We start from the raw sequence: 20495 nt of genomic DNA, 5'->3' as shown, positions 1-20495 counted from the left end.
TGATGACTCCTAAATTTGAATTGGAGGATGCATGTACAAAAAAAAAGCTTTGGATGTGGCAGGGCTAATTGAAAGGAAGTTCAAAAGCATATGAGATTGTTTGCTTTATTAATGGTACAAAAACAAGTGAAACTAAACTTGTATGACTGGACCTCAGTTGGACTACTAGCTCAATATGAATCATGACACCAGTTAAGAGCTGGACTTGATAAGTAATAAAACACTAAGGAATAATAATCATTTGATGATTAAATTCAGTGTTGAGTTTGAACTAAAGAAGTGTAACAGCTACTAAAATTTTAGATTTGTTAAGGCTAATTTTACTGCAATGTCAAAGCCTTGGCAGAGTCCAGAAGGGATTTACTAGAATGTTACCAGGGTTGAAAGACTTCAGGTAATGTGGAAAGCGCACAAAACTGGGGTGGTTCTACTTAAAGCAGTGAAGCTTAAAAGGTGATATGATAGAAGCGAAACAAAATATTTTTAAAAGTAAGCAAGAAACTAATTCCAGGAGCAGAAGTGTCAGTAACCAATGGATAACATTCTGGCAAATAAACTGTATATGAAATAGTGGAACATCCTCTTAGAGCATTGGGTTGCATTTTGGACCATTACCAAAACTGGTTGGTGAGGCAGATTCAGCTGTAACATTCAAAAGGTGATTGAAAACTACTTGAAATAGAGGGAAAATACATTCAGGGCTGAGAGAGAACATGGATGTAGGACTACTTAGATGCATCTAGTATAGCACTGTCATTGGTGCAGTTGGCCAAATGGCCTCTGTCTATGATTTGTCATTCATGATTAGCACTCATGTCAGTGTGACAAAACTGAAGCATCTGTCTATCATATAGTATTGTCCTACTTTTGATCATTCTATAGGTGCAGCCAGAGTCCTCACATAGAAATAGACTAATATCATCATGATTTAAGACCTGCACCTTATCTAATTTACATCACAGTTTCAGAATTTATTGGTGTTTTTGCTTCTCTGGGAGTTGAGGTTAGCTTTGAAAATATACACCATGTCACTGCTTCTGTTCACTTATCTATTCACTCTTTAATCTTTGTCGGTTTGTAGCTTGAGACATGATTCTGGTAAAATGTTAATCTGCTCCCTTATCAGAAGTGGAGAAAACATTTGAGGACAAATGATTACTGACCAATAACTGAAAGAACATAGCCAGAGGTTTCTTATTCATCTCAGATCTATGCCCTGGCTACAAATTGTGTTGCGCAAGCAAGACATATTGTGGGTCATGAGAGACGAGGCCTTTTTTGTAGAAGTAAACTATATGAGATTCGAAGCAAAACAGCTGTGAAAATCTAGTCTAACCACTGTTGTTAAGATAGAAGGAAATGATAGTTATAACTTCAGTTTAGTAGGTTAGAATTTCAAAAATGCCACTTTGAAAGTAATATAGATAGAGGCATTAGAGGATGCAGTGCATTCAAGGCTGTTGAGGGAATTAAGGATGGAAATCAGAAGTAGAGGATGCAGGATGTCAGAAGTAGAGGATGCAGTGCATTCAAGGCTGTTGAGGGAATTAAGGATGGAAATCACAGAGGGGCTTCTAATGTTACTTCAACACAGGGGTCATGCAAGAATGTGGATAATTCCAAATGTTCCATCCTTTTTCCAAAAAAAAGTTTAAGAATAAGTCCAACGCTATAGGGTAGAAAACTTGTGCTTGGTGGGAGTGAGTGAGAGAACACATTTCTGCGAAGTAAGGGGGCAGAAGGGGTGAGAGCCCTGAGACTGAGCAAGCCAGGTACAGCAATGATTTGTGACATAATAAGTTTTTGTTAACAATGTTGAAGTTCATGGAATTAAAGGAACAATGGCTTCATGGATAGAAAGTTAAATGTAAGGAAATAAGACTGCTTAGTGGCTGAATGCCAGCTTAAGAAGATATGCAATGGGTTTTCCCAGAGGTCAGTTCTTGCTTTTTTTTGTTAAATGTTAATAACTCAAACTTGGGTGTATGGGGAACAATTTGAATGTTTGCAGATGCACATAACTTGGATACATATTTAGTAGGAACAATGATGAGAGGAAGTAAAGTGCAATACTGATTGGGTGCCAGAACAGAGGTCTTCAGGTATCTTCACATAATTCATTGACAGTTCTAGAACATGTTGACAAAACCACTTAGAAAGCATAAGAGATCTTGGGCTTCACAAATAGAGCCATAGAATACAAAGGAGCAAGTGAGGACTGAAGATGCTGGAGAGTCAGATTCAAAACGTGTGGCACTGGGAAAACATTGCAGGTTAGATAGCATCCGAGGAGCAGGAGAATTGACATTTTGGGCATAATTCCTTCACCAGGAATGGGGAGGGGAAGAGGGCTGAGAGATAAATAGGGGGCTGGGGGAAGGTAGGTGGGAGGTGATTGTGACAGGTCAATGGGGAGGGTGGAATGGACAGGTGGGATGGAAGATAGACAGGTAGGTCAGGTTTAAGACAGGGATGCAGAGTTGGAGGGTTGGATCTGGGATGAGGGGTGTGGGGAGATTTGGAAACAAGTGAAGTCAGTGTTGATGCGGTGTGGTTGTAGGATCCCAAGGTACAAGATGACATGTTCTTCCTCCAGTCGGTGGATGACTTTGACTTGGCATTGGAGGTGGCCCATGATGTGCATATCCTTGGCGGAGTTAAAGTGGTTGGCCACACGGCAGTGGGGCTGTTTGGTTCATGTGGATCAGAGATGTTCCCTCAACTGCTCCACCTGTTGGCATTCAGTCTCTGGGATGTCCTGGAGTGGAATTGTCCCTCCTGGGAGCAGATACAGTGGAGTCGGAGGAATTGGGAATCAGGGCTCATGTTTTTGCAGGAGAGGGGTGGGAGGAGGTGTAGCCAAGGTAATTTTGGGAGTCTTACAACCAACTCAAAATGGGCATCTATTTCAAACCCTTTTTTTTTGACACATCAGTATTAAAAAAACAATATTTTTTTTTTAGTTCAAATCATGAAAGCACTACCTCAAAGCAGTTTATTTAGGACTTTCAAAAGAAAATTGGGTGAGCATCTAAAGGTAAAATTAATTTGCAGAGTTTAGAGGAAAGAGTGGGTGCATGACAGTAACTGAATTGCTCTTGTTAAAAACAGGTGCAGCCATAACTGTCTAAATTGCTACATCCTTCTATGCTGTAACCATTGAATGATTGTTAGAAAAATGGTTCGCCTTCTTGAAAGTGTTGAACTTATGCCTCTTTCTTAACTTTAGCTTTCAGCTCATCAGCATCTATTTTTAAATAGATAAATTGTCTAATTCATCTGATTCACTCATTATTTTTCTGTGTTGTTTGTTTTTAATAGCCTATATATTTCCAGTTTTCAGGTATGACAAAATATTTAAATCCAAAAAGTCAACCTATCTTTTCTGTTTTTTGATATTAACACATCCTAGAGAGCTAGGAATAGGATGGGGTAATTCAACCCACCAAGCCTGTTCTGCTATTCAGTATGATCAATCTATGTGTGTTGTTTGGACTTCAACCAGTAGAGGGCGTTTGCTGCCATCATGTCTTGTGCTTCTAGCTTCAAAATGTGTTACAAAACCGTCAGTCTTTGACTTAAGCACCTTGATGCTAATAGTGTATCAGGTAAGCCTTAAGTCTTGGGAAATTTCATCTGTATTTTGCTAATAAGTTTTTTTTTAAAACCTTTATCTCAGAAGATTGAATTTAAGTAAACAATTGGTCAATTAAATTTAATATCTATTCCTGATCAGATAGCTGTCCTTTGTGCTTTCAGCTACTTTCGAAAAGGTAACTACTTTGGTATGGCATGCTTTGCCAACATGCCTGTGGAGAGTGAACTGGAACGAGGCGCTCGAATGAAATCTGTTGGAATACTGTCCCCATCGTATACACTCCTATACAGATACATGCATTTCCTGGAGAATCAGGTCAGGTGAGGGCTCTTGTGTTAGTAGCCCTTAATGTGATGAATCATTTCATGTGAATGGTGTAAGCATTCACAGATCGAAAAATGTTTGCAACTCATACAGTTGTAGACTAAATAGGTATTTTTCTCCAAGCAGACTTAAAGGTCCTTTCACTAACTTGTACCTACATTATTCTGTTACTAATAAACGACATGAACTCTGTGCTGCTAACTGAATGTTTCCTGATGTAGACTTAAATAGACTTGTTTTACTGATTTGTTACTAAGAAAACCTTTTGCCTCAATTCTCAGCTAAGTGTAAAAAGTGATAATTAATAGATTGCTGCCTATTTAATTTATTTCCCTCATAATACTGACTTCTGTTGGTACTGACACATTTGCTTGTTCTTGAAATGTTTTGATGAACTTTCTTGTACTTTTTTACTGATTCATTATTTAAAAATCTTTTGATTTAATACATTCTCACCCACCAGTTTCGCACCTCCATGAGAATTACAAAAATCTGTCTATTTAATTTGATTCATTCTCATTTATGTTTTATTCCTTTGTATTTTTTGATTTGTTTCCATGTTTAAATAAAACATGCTTTTAGTCAAGTTTCCAATTGAAACTCATTTTCAGATCTGAAGTATATAAACTCAAAAGTGCAACCTATTTTATGTTTATTTTCTAATACTGATGTATCATCTGTGTAATTCATCAACAATCAATTTGATTTTGCAGTCATTTGAATCTAATTTTATAAACGTGGATACCCTTCCAGCAGCTTGCTATACCTTACATGAGTCCACCACTAGTATAGTAATGGCTGAAATTCATTTTTGAAGATATCACACTTCCTCTTGGACTTAACTAAGCTTTTTCTCACATTGCTTACTGAGAAAAAAAAATAATTGCTATCTTAATTTTCCCTGCCTCCTTACCCTCTAAATAACTCTACATAGAGCAACATTCAAGCCTGGAAGTTTCCTCAGTATCAGTAGCTTACAATCTAGATTTTATTGAACTAAGACAGCCGCTGTGAGATACACAATGTGATATATTGCATTTTGTGTACTATTTGTTAATTCTTACTGAACTGGAGATTCATCTGTTCCCTTTAGCACTGTAATGCCACCAGATGTACTGGGGTCTTTGGAATTTAACGGTCTGTGCACCAAGCATCTAAATTTGTCTTTTTTAAATATTTCTTTCTTTCTGCACTTCTTTGGATTTGGAGAAAAATTGCATTAAACTATGCACATAGCATACCCATTGGTCTATACTTACAATATATTATTGATTCTGCAGATCACAGAAAAGGGGCATGTTGGCATTCACTTCGCCCTAGTCTATCTCATTCCTCTTGCTGTATTGAATGCTTATTATCTGGAATGAATCTCCAGGTTAGGTGCACAAGTTAGCTAAATGAGCAGTTTTCTTGGATGGACTCAAGACTATTGGCAAATGGAATAAAACAATCAAAATTTGGCCATTACAAATTGCTCTGGAAATATGTTTGCTCGCTAAATAGAAAGCAGGAATTATCAACAGTGCTTCGCCTGGAGACCCACTGAAGATGTTACGTAGAAGGGTGACGAAACATCTGGAAATGAGCCTTCCAGCTCAGCGAGCAAACCTACATGCAGAACCTCAACTCGCCATTACACATTGTGCTGAGAGAAAAGGCATTCAATATGCATCCACTTCACATTGACCTAGAGACAAAAGCTTTGGATAACCATTGAATGAATTGCTGTGATTTAGTTTAGTACAATTATTGGATTATTGACTGACATAAGTACAACCAACATCTGAAAGCAATATCTAAGAAAGGATTGTTGTACTCCCCACCCTTCCCTGTAAGCTTAACAAACATGGTCTGTCCAGATGACATAGAACTGTGTTAAATAAATTGAGTGTCAATTTTTGTTCTAAAGATAGGCAATATTTTAAAAACCCCTCCACACAGTAAAGATATTGAACTGAAATTCTCAAAGTTACAAAATCCCCAAATAGTTCAGAATACATTGTATATTTTTACAGGCATCAGCTTGAAATCCCTGGGCATTATGCACAATTAGAAGCCTTTTATGAAGACAAGAAAGGTGTTTTACCAACAGCGATGAGCAGCAAAGGAATTCCTACATCCCTTCAGCCCCTTCACTGGTTGCCACCTGTTAATAAGTACATGTATCCAGAGATGAAGGTAAAAATAACACAACTATTTAAAGCATTTGGTGTATGAAAGGCATATAGTTGTTCAAAGGGATTTGCAAACCCAAATAATATGGTAATTACTACATGCGATACCACTGTCATCTGAACTCTGCTAATTTGGCACAAGTTGAATTTCATAATCACTTGAAAATTAAGTTCTTTTGGCTTTGTTTTAAGCAATTCCAATAATGCTTTTTGTATTAGGTTTAGATGTTAAAAGCTTCAGTTTATAGTGTGCAAAACAAGTGGGAATGTACATTCTCCACTAACATTTTCGAAAAATGAAAGTTTTGAGCAGATTAAAATGAATGTAATAACTTGGAATTTTGAATCGACTGGGAAATATAGCTTCAGGTGTCCACATCATTAGGGGGAAAAGAATCCAAAGCTTTTTTTTCTTTTGAATGCTTATTATCTGGAATGAATCTCAAGGTTAGGTCCACAAGTTAGCTAAATGAGCAGTTTAATTGGATGGACTCAAGACTATTGGCAAATGGAACAAAACAATCAAAATTTGACCATTACAAATTGTGCTGAGAGCAAAGGCATTCAACATGCATCCACTTCACTTTGACCTAGAGACAAAAGCCTTTTGGGCGGCACGATGGCACGGTGGTTAGCACTGCTGCCTCACAGTGCCAGAGGCCCGGGTTCAATTCCTGCCTCAGGCAACTGTCTGTATGGAGTTTGCACATTCTCCCCGTGTCTGCGTGGGTTTCCTCCGGGTGCTCCGGTTTCCTCCCACAGTCCAAAAAATGTGCAGGTTAGGTGAATTGGCCAAGCTAAATTGCCTGTAGTGTTAAGTGAAGGATAAATGTAGGGTAATGGGTCTGGGTGGGTTGCTCTTCGGAGGGTCGGTGTGGACTTGTTGTGCTGAAGGGCCTATTTCCACACTGTAAGTAATCTAATCTAAACCTGCATAACAAGTTGTACAAGAGCAGAATTTATTTCTCTATGGAGTACATTTGGAGTGTAATTTGAAAGCAACATTTTAGTTAATGACCAACCTGCACTACTCTTATTTAGTTCATTACTTCACTGAAAAATCCAAAACTAGTTTGATAGTGAAGTGATTAGAACTTGATTGAATGGTTGGGTTTAAGAAATGTCTTAACAAGAGAGTTTGAAAAGCAAAGTGATCCAGACAATGGACTTGGCTAGCTAAACGTATACCCTATAACGTAAAGGGAAGCACGAGAAAGTTATTTTTATGAATTTCCTTCACTAGTGCAGCACGCTGTGTTTTTAATAGGTTTGGCAGAAGTGACTCTAGATAATCCACTGAACATGAATAAACTAGAATGAATAAATGCTACATTGATAAATCAAAGTATAGAATTGATATAGACTCAATTAGGAATAAGATTTAAATGTTACTTTACATCTCACAATCCTGCTTCTTTTTATATTTATGTCCATCCATTATGAAAAGTAAGTGCCATTGTTTGACTTTGTCATGTTGTCTGTGATCAGTCAACTTATTAGAGTCCAGGTTTGGCCAACCGTTATGAGAAAACATGGGTTCTGCCCAGGAAGGGCTAATTTCACTTTTATTGCTCCACCTTTCATTGTGTTTGAATAATTAATATTAATATCTTCTCAAATATTTAGTATACCCAAGATCAGCGTTATCTTGAATTTTATTTGCAATAACCTAGTCCTTGTCCTAAAAACACCATTATTATTTAAAACATACATGATATGTGTCTCTGTTTGGATTTGTCATTATTTGAGAATTTGCTGCCAGAATCCTTATTCAGTCAATTAACTAGCAAATAGTATTATTGAAATGTTGCTAAAATTCTTGTCTTGGAAACAGATCACACATCCTGCAGGGTGCATGTCACAGTTCATCAAGTTTTTTGGGGAACAGATAATGGTTCTTTGGAAATTTGCACTTTTAAGGAAACGGATTTTAATTTTCTCTCCCCCTCCCGTTGGAGTGGTCTGCTACAGAGGTGCGTGCTTTGATTGAATTCAGTTTTTAATGCAGCTCGCAATTTAAAGTTCATGTAACGCTAAAAATGAGAATATGAAGCACAGACCATTCTGTCATTTGCAATAGTGACTGTTGGCTCCATAGTTTCATAATTCCAGTTATTGGCATGAAACATTTTGTAAGGTTCCAGCTCAAGCTGTGCAGCAGTAACCTGAAAAAATGATAAGTTACATAGCTAGCACTATTCCTGATTAGAAACAAGATGAGTCATCATTTTTATTTTATTTTTGCTTGATTAAACACATAAAGTATAATTTGGGGCGGCACCGCTACCTCACAGTGCCAGGGACCTGGGTTCGATTCCCACCTCGGGCGACTGTCTGTGTGGAGTTTGCACATTCTCCGTGTCAGCATGGGTTTCTTCCGGATGCTCCGGTTTCCTCCCACAGTCCAAAAATGTGCAGGTCAGGTGAATTGGCCATGCTAAATTGCCCGTAGTATTAGGTTCATTAGTCAGGGGTAAATGTAGGGTAGGGGAGTGAGTCTAGGTGGGTTACTGTTTGGAAGGTTGGTGTAGACTTGTTGGGCCGAAAGGTCTGTTTCCATACCGTAGGGAATCTAATGCTTTTGCTTCTGAAGGTAAGTAACGTATGCAATATTGCAGAGAACCAAAATGGGTTATTCCTTGATCTTGATTATCAATGCAGTAGCTAAATTTGACTTGAAGTTACTTAGACAAGAACGGTTAGATCTTGTGTGATCATATCAATCTAACACTGGTAAGGATTTTGAAGTTAATTTCCATCTTTCTTTGTTAGTTGAATCTCCACATTCCACTGACCCTTTTGTTATCCAGGTAAGAAATCTAGCCCTCTCTCACCCTACTCAGCACATCACTACATTCATTATCTCTCTCTCTCTCTCTCTCTTCCCCCATTTTTTTCAATTCTAGTTTACTGTTGTTGCTGTCTGGCCAATGTTTCGCTGCCTGGGATCAGAGGAGTGCCTGAAACCAAGCCTTACTTCTACATCAGTGTAGCGGATATTGAAACTCTGGAGACGGAAGTATCTTATGTGGCATGTAAGTAAAAAAACATTCTGAAATTGCCTTCTAACGTAAGTCTCTTTGAAGATCTAACAGATGGCAGCATCCCAGCATTTTGGTTCTGTTTAACTGCAAAATCTCAGCATGTTTATAAAAGTTTTACAAAATTTAAGGAGTAATTCTTAAATTGCTGGAAAAAATACATTTTTCTTGTGCTCATCAAGATAATTCATAAGAACATCAATTCATGTGGAAAACCCCTTGTCTCCTTTTTTCAGCAATATTCAAGTTCTGCACTACTTAAGGACTAATTGTATAAATGCCAGTTGGGTTTCCATGAATGTGATCGTGAGCTCTTAATTACAAATTGCATTCCATGTTTTAAGGCACAACAGAAAAGATTTTTGAAGAAAAAAAAGATCTGTATGATGTTTACGTTGATAACCAAAATGTGAAAGCAGACCGTGAGCACCTGCAGCAACTACTTAAAATAAACAGTGCAGATAAGGACAAGTATCGTAAGCTCAATGACCAGAGGTAAGCAAAATCCCTTTTCTTTTCCCCTCAGTTTTCCTCTCCCTTTTCCTCTTTTACTTAAAAATGATGTATTGGTTAATTAACACTCTGTCCTATTACTTCAGGATATTCGAAGAATTGAGTCCAAAGATGTACAGTATAGGTGGATTGGCCATGCTAAATTACCCAGAATGTCCAGGGGTGTGTAGGCTAGGTGAACTAGCTGTGAAAAATACAGGTTTACAGGGTAGGGGAATGGGTCTGGGTGGGATGCTATTTGGAGGGTGGGTATAGATTCAGTGGGTTGAATGGCCTGCTGCCATACTGTAGGGATTCTGAGTGAGGATAGATACTCCTGATTATTGTATAATTTAGGCAGGCAATGGATGGCTTGTGCTTTTGCCTTGTGAATACTTTTATTGCCCTCGCTCTGCAGATGGAACTGTGTATAGTATTCTATTTATATTTGCATGTGCAATGAAGTTGTTCTGTATTTAATATTGCTTAGAGGGTTTAAATTTTGAAGGCTTGTCGGAAATGGAATGCATTTCAAGTATTGTGGACAATCGGGGAGAAGCTTCTTCAAAAGAGTTCATTGAAGGTTCACTGTGGACGTTGAAGATATTTTTTAACAAGGCTTCCCAGAAGTTTCATAATTAGTGATCACTATTTGCTTTACTGTAGAGCATACTGGAGCTTGTTTGTTAATTGTGACTAGCTTGAAGTGGTTTTATCTGATTCTTTTGGGAGAAGCCAACTATGAACAAGTTGCCCAGCTGATCTTTCCCATTTCTGAAAGAAAACTCTTTTTGCATTAGTTTGGAATACAGCCTATTTGTTCTGAAAGAATGATTAAAAGAATATCTGGAAGATGCTATTTCCTGAGCAAGCTGTAACCATGAGATCTTAGAGACAGCCATTCATGTCTATATGTGTCAGAGCATGAGAGCAAAAGATGCCACAAAATCGTAATCTTTATCTTTTTGACTACAAGAATAACCTCTTGGCCAGAATTATTGTTGTTTTTCATATAGCCATTCTTTACAGAGAAATCGCTTTTCCTCTGTTTCTGAAGCATATTTGTTCATATTTGCATGTGTCATTTGGGAATGTTTGTAGGTGAAAATACCTCTATGTTGCTGACTATGTAAGTTCATCAATTATTGTATCTTTATTGGGTAAATTTTGATGAAATAATAAACCCATAATTGTTTAAGAAACCTGGTTGATGGATCTTTTTGAATTTAAATCCTGATATATGAACAGAGAACTAGGGGTTCAGCTACATAGTTATTTGGAAGTTGTGTCACAGGTAGACAGGGTGGTAAAGAGATGTTTGCTATGCTTGCCTTCATTGGTCAGACCATTGAGTATGGGTGTTGGGATGCCAACTTGCGGTTGTATGGGACACTGGGGAGGCCACATTTGGAGGATGTGTACTGTTCTGGTTGCCCTGCTATAGGAGGGATATTATTAAATTGTAGAAGGTGCAGAAAAGATTTGCAAGGATGTTAGTGGGACTGGAGGGTTTGAATTTTAGAGAAAGTCTGAAGAGGCTGGGACTTCTTTCACTGCAGCATAGGAGGTTGTGAGGGGTGACCTTTTGAGGTTTATAAAATGGTGAGGGGCTGAGATCAGGTGAATAGCAAAAGTCTTTTCCCGAGGAGTTCAAAACTAGCAGGCATATTTTTCAGGTGAGAGAAGAAAGATTTAAAAAGGACCTGAGGGGCACCTTTTTCACAGAGTGATGAGTGTATGGAATGAACTGGTACAGTTCAGACGTTTAAAAGATATTTGGTCAGGTACATAAATAGGAAAGGTTGAGAGGGATGTGGACCAAATGCAGGTAAATGGGACTGCTTTAATTTGGGAAACTTAGTCTGCATGGATGAATTGGATTGAAGGGTCTGTTTCCATGTTGTATGACCTATGAGGTATTTAATTGGTCATCTTGGTAACAGAGAAACTAATTTTGTAGCACAACATATGAGCAGTCAGACTAAAGCTACAGTGCATTCCTCCAGTCCTGCTTCTAACACATGACATATAAATCTTTTCAACAGGCAAATGCTACTTTATTCTCAGGAGGTGGGGGGAGACTGCAGTACCAATGAAGAAGACCTGTTCATTCTGTAAGTAACTAGCAGTGCAGACTTGTTGGGAAAGAGAGGAAAAAGGCAATATTAAGATCCAAGTCTGTCCAGTGGACAAAACTCTAGCTCTGATGAATTCTAATGAACCATGTGAGTCAATTTTATTTGAAGTCTAGTCTCAGTCCGTTTCAACCATAAATTGAAATAAATTTAACGGTAGAAAAAACTTATTCGATAATGCAGAATTGGATTCCAGGTGTCTACTTTTCCTTACGTTAGCACAAAGAATTGAAAGAATCTAAATATATAGTTATGAATGGCGAGTTATGTCTAATTATGTTCCAGTTCAGAATTAATTGCTAAGCAAGGTTGTCAGGTAAATTAAAATGCATAGATCACGGAGCGATCAAAAAGAAATGCTGTGAAATACAGAAATTGGAGAAAGTTTGTAAACTTCTAATTCATTCTTGTCTTCCTGATTGCTAATGAAGAGTGATTTGCTTAGTCTAGATCTGTGATTTTTTAAATTGTTCTCATGTAGAATTGGAAAGGCTCTAATTGGAGCATTTGTCTGTCTACTAAGTTGGGAGCCATACTGTTTCTGTGAACATCATGTCTTCATGCAATTACCACTCTTCATGCATTAAAGCTGTTTGACTCGTCAGCTAGCTAATGTTGTCCCACTTCTCTTGCAGGTTTTTCATGGAACAGAACAATCGAATCTTCCAGATGTTGCTGGAGGTTTCAGCATGCCAAGATAAAACACTGACAGCTGACCATGTGAGGAGTATGGGGCTGGATCCCCAGGGGGATCGCATCTTCCTGATGGACTTGCTTGAAGTTTATGGCATTGATGTAATGTTGGTTATCGACAATCCTTGTTGCCCATGATCCAAGTGAACTTTGACAAACAAACTGCTACATGAACTGGGAAGGACCAAGACAGGAGGTTTGAATGGATGCATAGAGTTTGAAAAAAATTAATTAAAACCAAGTGCACTTGTATCATGACTTGCCACAATCTCTTGAGTTGTGCCCAGGTCAGTTCATGGGTCACTTGTTCTCCTGCCTCTTCAGTTATCTATGTATTTAAATATTTTTGGAGAACTAATGGGAGAAATTAACGGTTTAACTGGAAGAAAAACACATTTGAAGGAAATTTTATTTATTTGTAGTTTTTGATTTTTCCTTTGACTTTTTTTGCCATTTGCGAATGTGTTGTACAACTAGCAGCTGTGAATTAGCACATATGCATGAATGCATTCATATGAATTTATTTCTAGTACATCAGAGACTCCATACTACACCACTGTGAAATGCAGTGAGCCTTCCCTGTTTATCAGGTTTCAACTAAAATTGCATTCTTCTTTTCAGTAAGTCCTCAGTTTGATTTTCTTTAGCTACTCTGCTTAATGGCTTGCAATAACCCATTCACTTTTAAACTTGGGATTTTGTTTTCTAGAACAGGCATTGAAAATTGTCCCTTTGCACAACCTTTAAGACTTATTGGCTGTGATAGATGACTTTGATGCTCCACATGAAAACAAATTTAATCACTTAACTATATATCCCATTACAATGTACCATTATTAATTTGAAATGCAAGGAATGAAAGGAATTTTCTGATCCGGAATAGTTCTCTCTGATGACAGAACCATCTGCAAACTCATGTTAAACACAAATTCAGTGATTGTTTTCTATGTTTGACTGCATCTTACATCTTGCTGTTAAACAGCAGCTACAAGGGAAAGTTGGAGCCTATTTATGGAGTGATCACTATTTTAAGTGAGAAAAGGTTTCTTCAGTGCTACCTGTAAGGCAGTTGCATGGAATAGTTTGCATGCTTTTCATGAAGCCTTTGCATTGTAAGCTGTTTGCTCAGGATGAGACATGGTATTGCTGTACTCCAAACTGTCGCCTTCATCTTTATTTCGAATTCTTTGAAATGTTTATGCTGCTTTTGGTAATCATTTAACGAGCAGAAAAATTAACATTAAATTTCAAATACATTTGAAAAAATAAATTTTAAATGGTACTTAGAATGTACAAAATAGAAGGACTAAGTAAAGTTTTGAAGAAAGCTATGGAGTAAGAAAGGAAAATGATAACGATTGTTAAAATAGTTGCAGAAATGTTGAAGCTTAGATTAAAAGAAAATGCAGTGTGAAGGGATGGTGGAGGTACAAAATAAGTATGTATCTCTTTTTCTGTGTTTTTGTATGAATGAGAGGGTAAGATGAGTCTGCTGAGCTATTGGAGGGGAAAAGGGATTGCTAAGAAAAGTTGGTGAAACTTAACAATAAATCAGTTACAGACCTGTTTGGCTAGCATTAAATGTTGATCAGTTTTGAAAGTTGGACATGCATACTCATCTAGAAATATGAGGGCTTTGATGTAGAAAAATGACGCAAGCTATTTCAGCTGTTTGGTGAATCTGTAGCTAGTAGATATCAAATTAGGCTGATCAAAAAGAATGAGGTTAGTTTTTGGGGACACTTTCTAATTGTGTTTTAGTATGTAAAAATCCAAATTGAATATTAAACAGAGAAATGAATAAATGGTTTAAAGGACAATTGGATGGAATACAATGAATGGTTGAGAGATAACAGGGCTGATTTGGAGTGATTTCTTTGTTCTGTAAAAATTGAAGTTTAATATACAGATTGAATAAAGAAGAATAGTTATGTACCTGCAGGGTATACACTCATTCTTTAAAAGTGCTGTATGATAATCAAGAATACAGAACGAAGGCTTTTCAACTTCAAATAATTATCTAATTTCTTTATCTTGTATTCACTCGCAAATGTGTAATTCAGGTTGCTTCAAAAGATTATCACAATGTAGAGAGTGAAATATTTTATCACAAGTGACTCTTTGTGTAACTGAGAGATTTCTTTTTCCATTCTGGAGATGATTGAGTTTAAGCTGCCCTAATATGTATCAGGCTGTCAAAACAATTCACTTACGCAAAACCTTCTCGGTTTTCAAACCTCTCTCGGGATTCAAGGGATTTTAAAATTTTCCAGTCAACTCAGATTCTCAATCTTTCAAGCCTGTCGTAATCAATATTGTTTCATTTACTTCACCAATTTTAATAGATTTTCACCAAAGTTTACCGTAGCTCTAATATTTTAATGGGAATGTTCAGAACTCTACTAAAGTCTAAAGTTTGCTTTCTCAAATAACGCATCATGTTTAAAATTTATATTACTTTGTTTAAACCCCTTTGTGGTATTTTTCTAAGAGCACTTGCACAATAAATAATAGGTTATGCCTCACAAATCATTTGGAACTCTTGAAGTGGTTCTTGATTTATTGGATACGAATTGAGTTACAGATTTTTTTTTGTTAAATTTAAGGGACTGTTAAAACTCATGAAATTAATGATGGGCTAAATAGTGTTGTTGAAAATTATCAATAAATTTAAAATCTCCTTTGAAGAAGATAGGATGGCATTCTGGCAATTCCAGCAGCAGCACCGAGCTACAATCCACAAAGGATCATAAGCATTTCTGTCCATTAGGTAGAATCAGTGGTTTTGTGTAGCATTGAGGATAACCACTCTCCAAGCGTGGAGGAAGGTGTTACAGCCCTTGTGCTATTGGTTTTATTCTACACCATACTCTAGCTAATTGAACTTGTCAGTCACAATATGACAATTAAATTTCACAGTTGGCCAAAGTAAATGCCATTACTGACTAATCAAAGGGAATTATTCAAATGCCTCTAAACAAATTGAAAAATGGGGTAATGAAGGTCACTGACCTAATGGCAGTAAAGTAATGCATATTGGAACGTGGAAACGGTCTACTCAGTAAATGCCCATTAGTAAATTATGAGAGATTTCTGTGTGCTTATTGACCTTACTTCAATTAGCCAATCAATATTAAATTCATCATCGGAGCTCCAAGTATAGGAAAAGTCTCAAGGACATTTAAATTGTTAAGGTCATAGCAAAAATATTGTTAGATTCAATGCTCCATCTTTCAGGAATTAATCCTTTTTGTTTGCATGTTGGGAATATTGGTGCTTCATTACATATACAATTAAATTGTCACACATGCCACTGACTTGAAAATTCAAATCTAGAATTTTCTATGAAATGATAAACTTTTAATATATTACCACAGGTGCTGTAGTATGGAGTATCTGGTGCATTTTCTCACCAATCACTTGAAGGCAAGACTTGTGTTTTTTGTCTAATTTAAATTTTAGAAATGATATAATTATCCAATAATTTCATGTCTTTAAAAAGTAAGATTCCGTTTCAGATGTTGAGAGACCAAGATTAGGTTTTATTTTTGAATCTGTGGGCATCAATAATCTGTAAATTTCCATTCCATTGTAGATCCTTCTAATGGTGACTTGCACTCAATGCCTTTCTATCAGTAACAGTAATTGGGAAGGGGATAACATTTATTATTGGAATGAAGGGTATTTTTAATGCTGGATTGATTTTTAATAGTACATTGAATTTATGGGAGCTGCACTTTGCCTTCCTTGAGTTTGGAGCCTACACTCCATCATGTAGCTCATCCAAGTGATCATTTTTGTTTACATTTGTGGTCCACCCATTAGTTTTCAGTTTGTGTGTATTGAAGTACTAGTTTTCAAGAAGTATATGGTTACTGTGTGTGTGCATTTACAAACATTTTGTCATTGAGGATGGATATCAAGTTTTCCTACCCTTCCCTACCAGCCAGGGTTGAGAGCTTTTTTTCCTTAGCTACATTGTTAATTTAATATTGCGAGATATATTTAAGCTGAGTACATCCTAGAGCTACACCAACCTACTTGTGTGTTTATTAATACCATTGCTGAATTAACACCTATCACAACTTATTTCATCTATTCAGTTATATTTTTGAGCATTGGTGTGTTTTTCTTTTGGTTTAGCTGTATTTAAGGATATCTTTGACACCTGGCTAGATCTCCTGGTGCTACCAACCTGAATAACATTTCTGGCAGTAAACCATTTAATTCTTTTATTCCTTTACATTAATATTTATTAATGTTAAAAGGGTGCAGTTAAGCAGCAATAACCAACTTCTATTAAAAAGAATAATGACCAAATTGATGGAAGTGTGATTACAACTAAAATATTCTTATTGTAGTTCATGTTTAGTCTGCACTGATAAGTGTTGATGCTGTGTATAAAATCCAAACCAACGCTGCTGTTGTATGTCCAAGTATTTAACATGTAACCAGATTTTGTAGTCTTTTGTATGTATTGCCTGGTGTCTCTCAACTGTACACTCTGAAATATTCAAAGTTGCATGGACATGAGGTAAATGGTAATTTTACAAAACGTGATCACACAATCTGAGTATTGCATTTGTGTACATTCTATGACTGTTTTAAAGCATCACCTCTTAATTTTTAAAACTGATTTTGAAGTATTTTGCTTATGGTTATAAAACAGTCATCTTGGATAGTAAATTATCTATTTTAACAGCATTTAATGTTTTTTTTTTCACTTTATTGCACTGGTGTGACATGAATCACCTTATTTTATGTATCGAGCCATAGAGAATCCACAAAACTGGTGAATCAGTCTCCGATATTACTGCACAATGATCACCTTTTAGAACCATTTTAACTAAAGTGCTATTGAAATCCAATCATTTCCAAACATGAAAAGGAATATGTCAGCATCCATGCCTAATAAGATGATCCTATTGAATGGAAAAGCAGGCTTGAGGGACTGAATGACTCACTCCTTTTCCTATTAAGGACTATTTTTGCTTTCATTATTACTTTCTGACATTTTTAGTTTGAAAGAGGTTTGGTAGAAAACTTCAAATTTAGGAAACTAAGTCCAGTAAATAGTTTAGTGACTTTTTTGCATTTAGACCAAATCCCCTAGCATTCAGATTGTATTTGATTTTATACTGATACCTTGAAATTGTTCTTCCTCCTTTAATGTAGAAGCTGAAAGCCTGCAGCTAATGTCAGAAAAGGTAAGTGACTTTGTCCTTAGGTATTGGTTGGGTCAGTAATATGACAGTGGTAGTTTTTTTTTGTTTTAGTTTGGAAAATTTTGGGAAAATGGTTGATCTTTTTTCACTGCCTCCATTTTTTGATACACTTGTGATAGCTTCATAAAAGCAAATGGCTGTAGCCTGCTCAGTTTTTGAAATTTTCGTTCTCTAATAAGGTGCAGCAGGATTAGTTTATATTGATGTTAATCAATATGGTATAAGGAGAGTGATGAGAAATCTATACTGCCCCTGTCAATAGTCTGTTGGGATTTTGGTGGAAACCAAGTCTCTCAACTTAATGAAGTTATGAAATTTTGTCTTGTTTTGAATGTTGAAGATTTTAGATTCAAAGTTCATATTGTTATGCCTGAGATTAAGAAATACTTTGGTTACAGAGAGAGCCTTAAATATTGTGTAAGGCGCTATGAAACTTATCTGTATTTCATTGTTAGGATTAGAAGAACGTAGAATGCAAAATTTGGATTAAAAAAAAAAAGATATCTGCTGTTGAAATTACTAAAAGGGACTTTTTTTAAATAAAAGCTATATGTGAAGAGATGTAAATTTCTCAATGTCTTCTGTGGATAATTTTGTACTCTGTAAATCTGGATAGATGATGTGCCTAATATATTTTCTAATTAAAAGTTATCTGTAGTAAATCTTGTTTTTGTATCAGATATGATCTGTTGTCAGTGCTACTCACTAGTGAGCCACATCATGCACCTGTAAAAAGAGTACCTCTTTTAAGTTAGCCTGTTTACAATGCACTGCACTTATGACATTGTATTCAAACTTTTTGCAGCTTGTTGTATTAAAGAAAATGCATCAACGCTACGTTAGAAACATGATGAAGGTGGCTGGAATGATTTGTGAGTATCCTAAAGTGCCTAAAGGCACAAAGAATAAAATGGGCCTTCTCCAAAAGGTTCATTAGAAGTGACTAACGATCGATATATAAGGCATGGATTGTAAAGAAGGTTTTGACGTTTCAAAAATTGAATTGTGGTGTTTTGGACCTGAGAACATAGTTGACAGAAATGGAATAAAGGTAGGATTTAATGCAGTTAGGATGGGAAGTGATGATTGGGCTGTTGGGGGGAGAGGTGAATGACTCAGTGAAAGACTTTAATCATGGTGGGTGGAAGTCACAAAGGTTGGGTGATGAGTGGGCACGCAGGAGAAAAAGGTGGAGTTCACAGAGTAATTTATAGACATGCACAGAAATATTGTAGGTGATGAGAGGGAAGAACAAAGTAAGAAAAATGATGAGCAGAAATGTTGTTTTGTACTTCAACAGTAAAAACGCTGCCAGCAAAGAGTTGAGAATTATGAGCTTGGATTTGATATACATTGAAGTCAGTGTAGGTTACAGATGGGAGCGCTGAGGGTATACACAGATTTCAGTCTTATTTTGAACTGTAGTGACTGCTGTAAAGAGCTTTGGATAGATTATGGTTATTAAAAAGATTAATGTGAGCTTTTATTGCTAGTTTAAGAATTAACATTTGCATTATATGTAAGTAATTAGTATTCTGATCAGAGTACCCAGTTGCACTACAGTCCACAATGTGGTGTACGTTGAAATGTTCCCATATGTGCCAGATTAATCATGTAGCAGTCTGAAAGGGGCTATCTAGTGCAACGGATCTGCTTATGCCTATTAAAGAAATTGAGTGAACAGTGGGGCTGATTAACCTATGTATACAAAGGTAGGAGTGATGGGGAAATGGCACTTGGAGGGAAGAGAATGCAGCCATCAGAGTTTGAAATGAGTTAAAATTAGGTAAGGTTGGGAGTCAGCCAGACAGCGTTGGTGTAATAGATGCTGGGGCTGATGAGCATGTGAAAATCTTTGATCAGATAGGGTGATTTTAAGTCCACAGATCAATGTTCCCAAAGTGGAGTATAATATTCAAGGAGAAATTTAGCTTTAACTCTTCAGAATGCTAAGCAAGTTCAGCATGTCCACAATGACTCTTATCAACTTTTATAGATGCACCATAGAAAGCATCCTATCTGGATGCATCTCAGTTTGGTATGGCAATTGTTGAGCCCAAGATTGCAAGAAATTGCTGAGTTGTGAACGCAGCTCAATCCATCCATTGCCTCAGTCGATACTTCCCGCAGCCAACGTAATTGCAGACCCTTTCCAGCCCGGTTATACTCTCTTCACCCTCTTGCATCAAGTGAAAGACACAAAACTTTGACAATACGTATCAACAGATTCCAGAACAGGTCCTTGCCCGCTGTTATCAGACTTAGGAATGGACCTCTCATATATTAGTTTTGATCTTTCTCTTCACCTTCTCTGTCATTGTAACACTGTATTCTGCATTCTGTACTATTATCATGATGTACTTATGTAAGATATTATCTGTCTGGTTTGCATGCAAAACAATACTTTTCACTGTCTTAGTACATGAGAATAAATCAAATAAATTCTTCACTCCACATTTTGTTTCCAGATATCTTCCAAATTTGAAGAATCACTAAAGGGGATCTAACCCCACAATTCAAAAACCTGTTCTTGGGCATAACAGGAAACTTTCTTGAAGTTTGGGCTCTAATTTTTAAAGAACAAAGTTAAAAAATATACAATGAATTTATGAAGAAGGGTCTATCAGAGCTGAAAATGTGTTGCTGGATAAACGCAGCAGGTCAGGCGGCATCCAAGGAGCAGGAGAATCGACGTTTCGGGCATGAACCCTTCTTCAGGAATCTTCAGCCCTTCTTCAGGTCTATCAGACTCAACATTAACTTTCACTCTCCATAGATGCATCCAGACCTACTGCATTTCTCCACTTGTATGA

General features: G+C 36.8%; 1 protein-coding gene across 1 annotated transcript in view; it reads left to right on the top strand.

The window, feature by feature from the left end:
• The window catches only part of dennd11 (DENN domain containing 11), a 29544-nt gene extending 11200 nt beyond the window's left edge, over window positions 1-18344 (top strand). The window contains exons 3-9 of the mRNA XM_043709423.1: window positions 3760-3918; window positions 5938-6100; window positions 7931-8069; window positions 9003-9131; window positions 9482-9632; window positions 11675-11743; window positions 12400-18344. Coding sequence (XP_043565358.1) covers window positions 3760-3918; window positions 5938-6100; window positions 7931-8069; window positions 9003-9131; window positions 9482-9632; window positions 11675-11743; window positions 12400-12595 — 1006 coding nt within the window. The 3' untranslated portion in view covers window positions 12596-18344. The remainder of the gene's footprint in view (window positions 1-3759; window positions 3919-5937; window positions 6101-7930; window positions 8070-9002; window positions 9132-9481; window positions 9633-11674; window positions 11744-12399) is intronic.
• The last annotated feature ends 2151 nt before the right edge of the window (window positions 18345-20495 follow it).

The sequence above is a fragment of the Chiloscyllium plagiosum genome, chromosome 19 (assembly GCF_004010195.1).
Source record: "Chiloscyllium plagiosum isolate BGI_BamShark_2017 chromosome 19, ASM401019v2, whole genome shotgun sequence".
In the NCBI taxonomy this organism is placed as follows: Eukaryota; Metazoa; Chordata; class Chondrichthyes; order Orectolobiformes; family Hemiscylliidae; genus Chiloscyllium; species Chiloscyllium plagiosum.
This window is presented reverse-complemented; position numbering and strand designations above follow the sequence as displayed.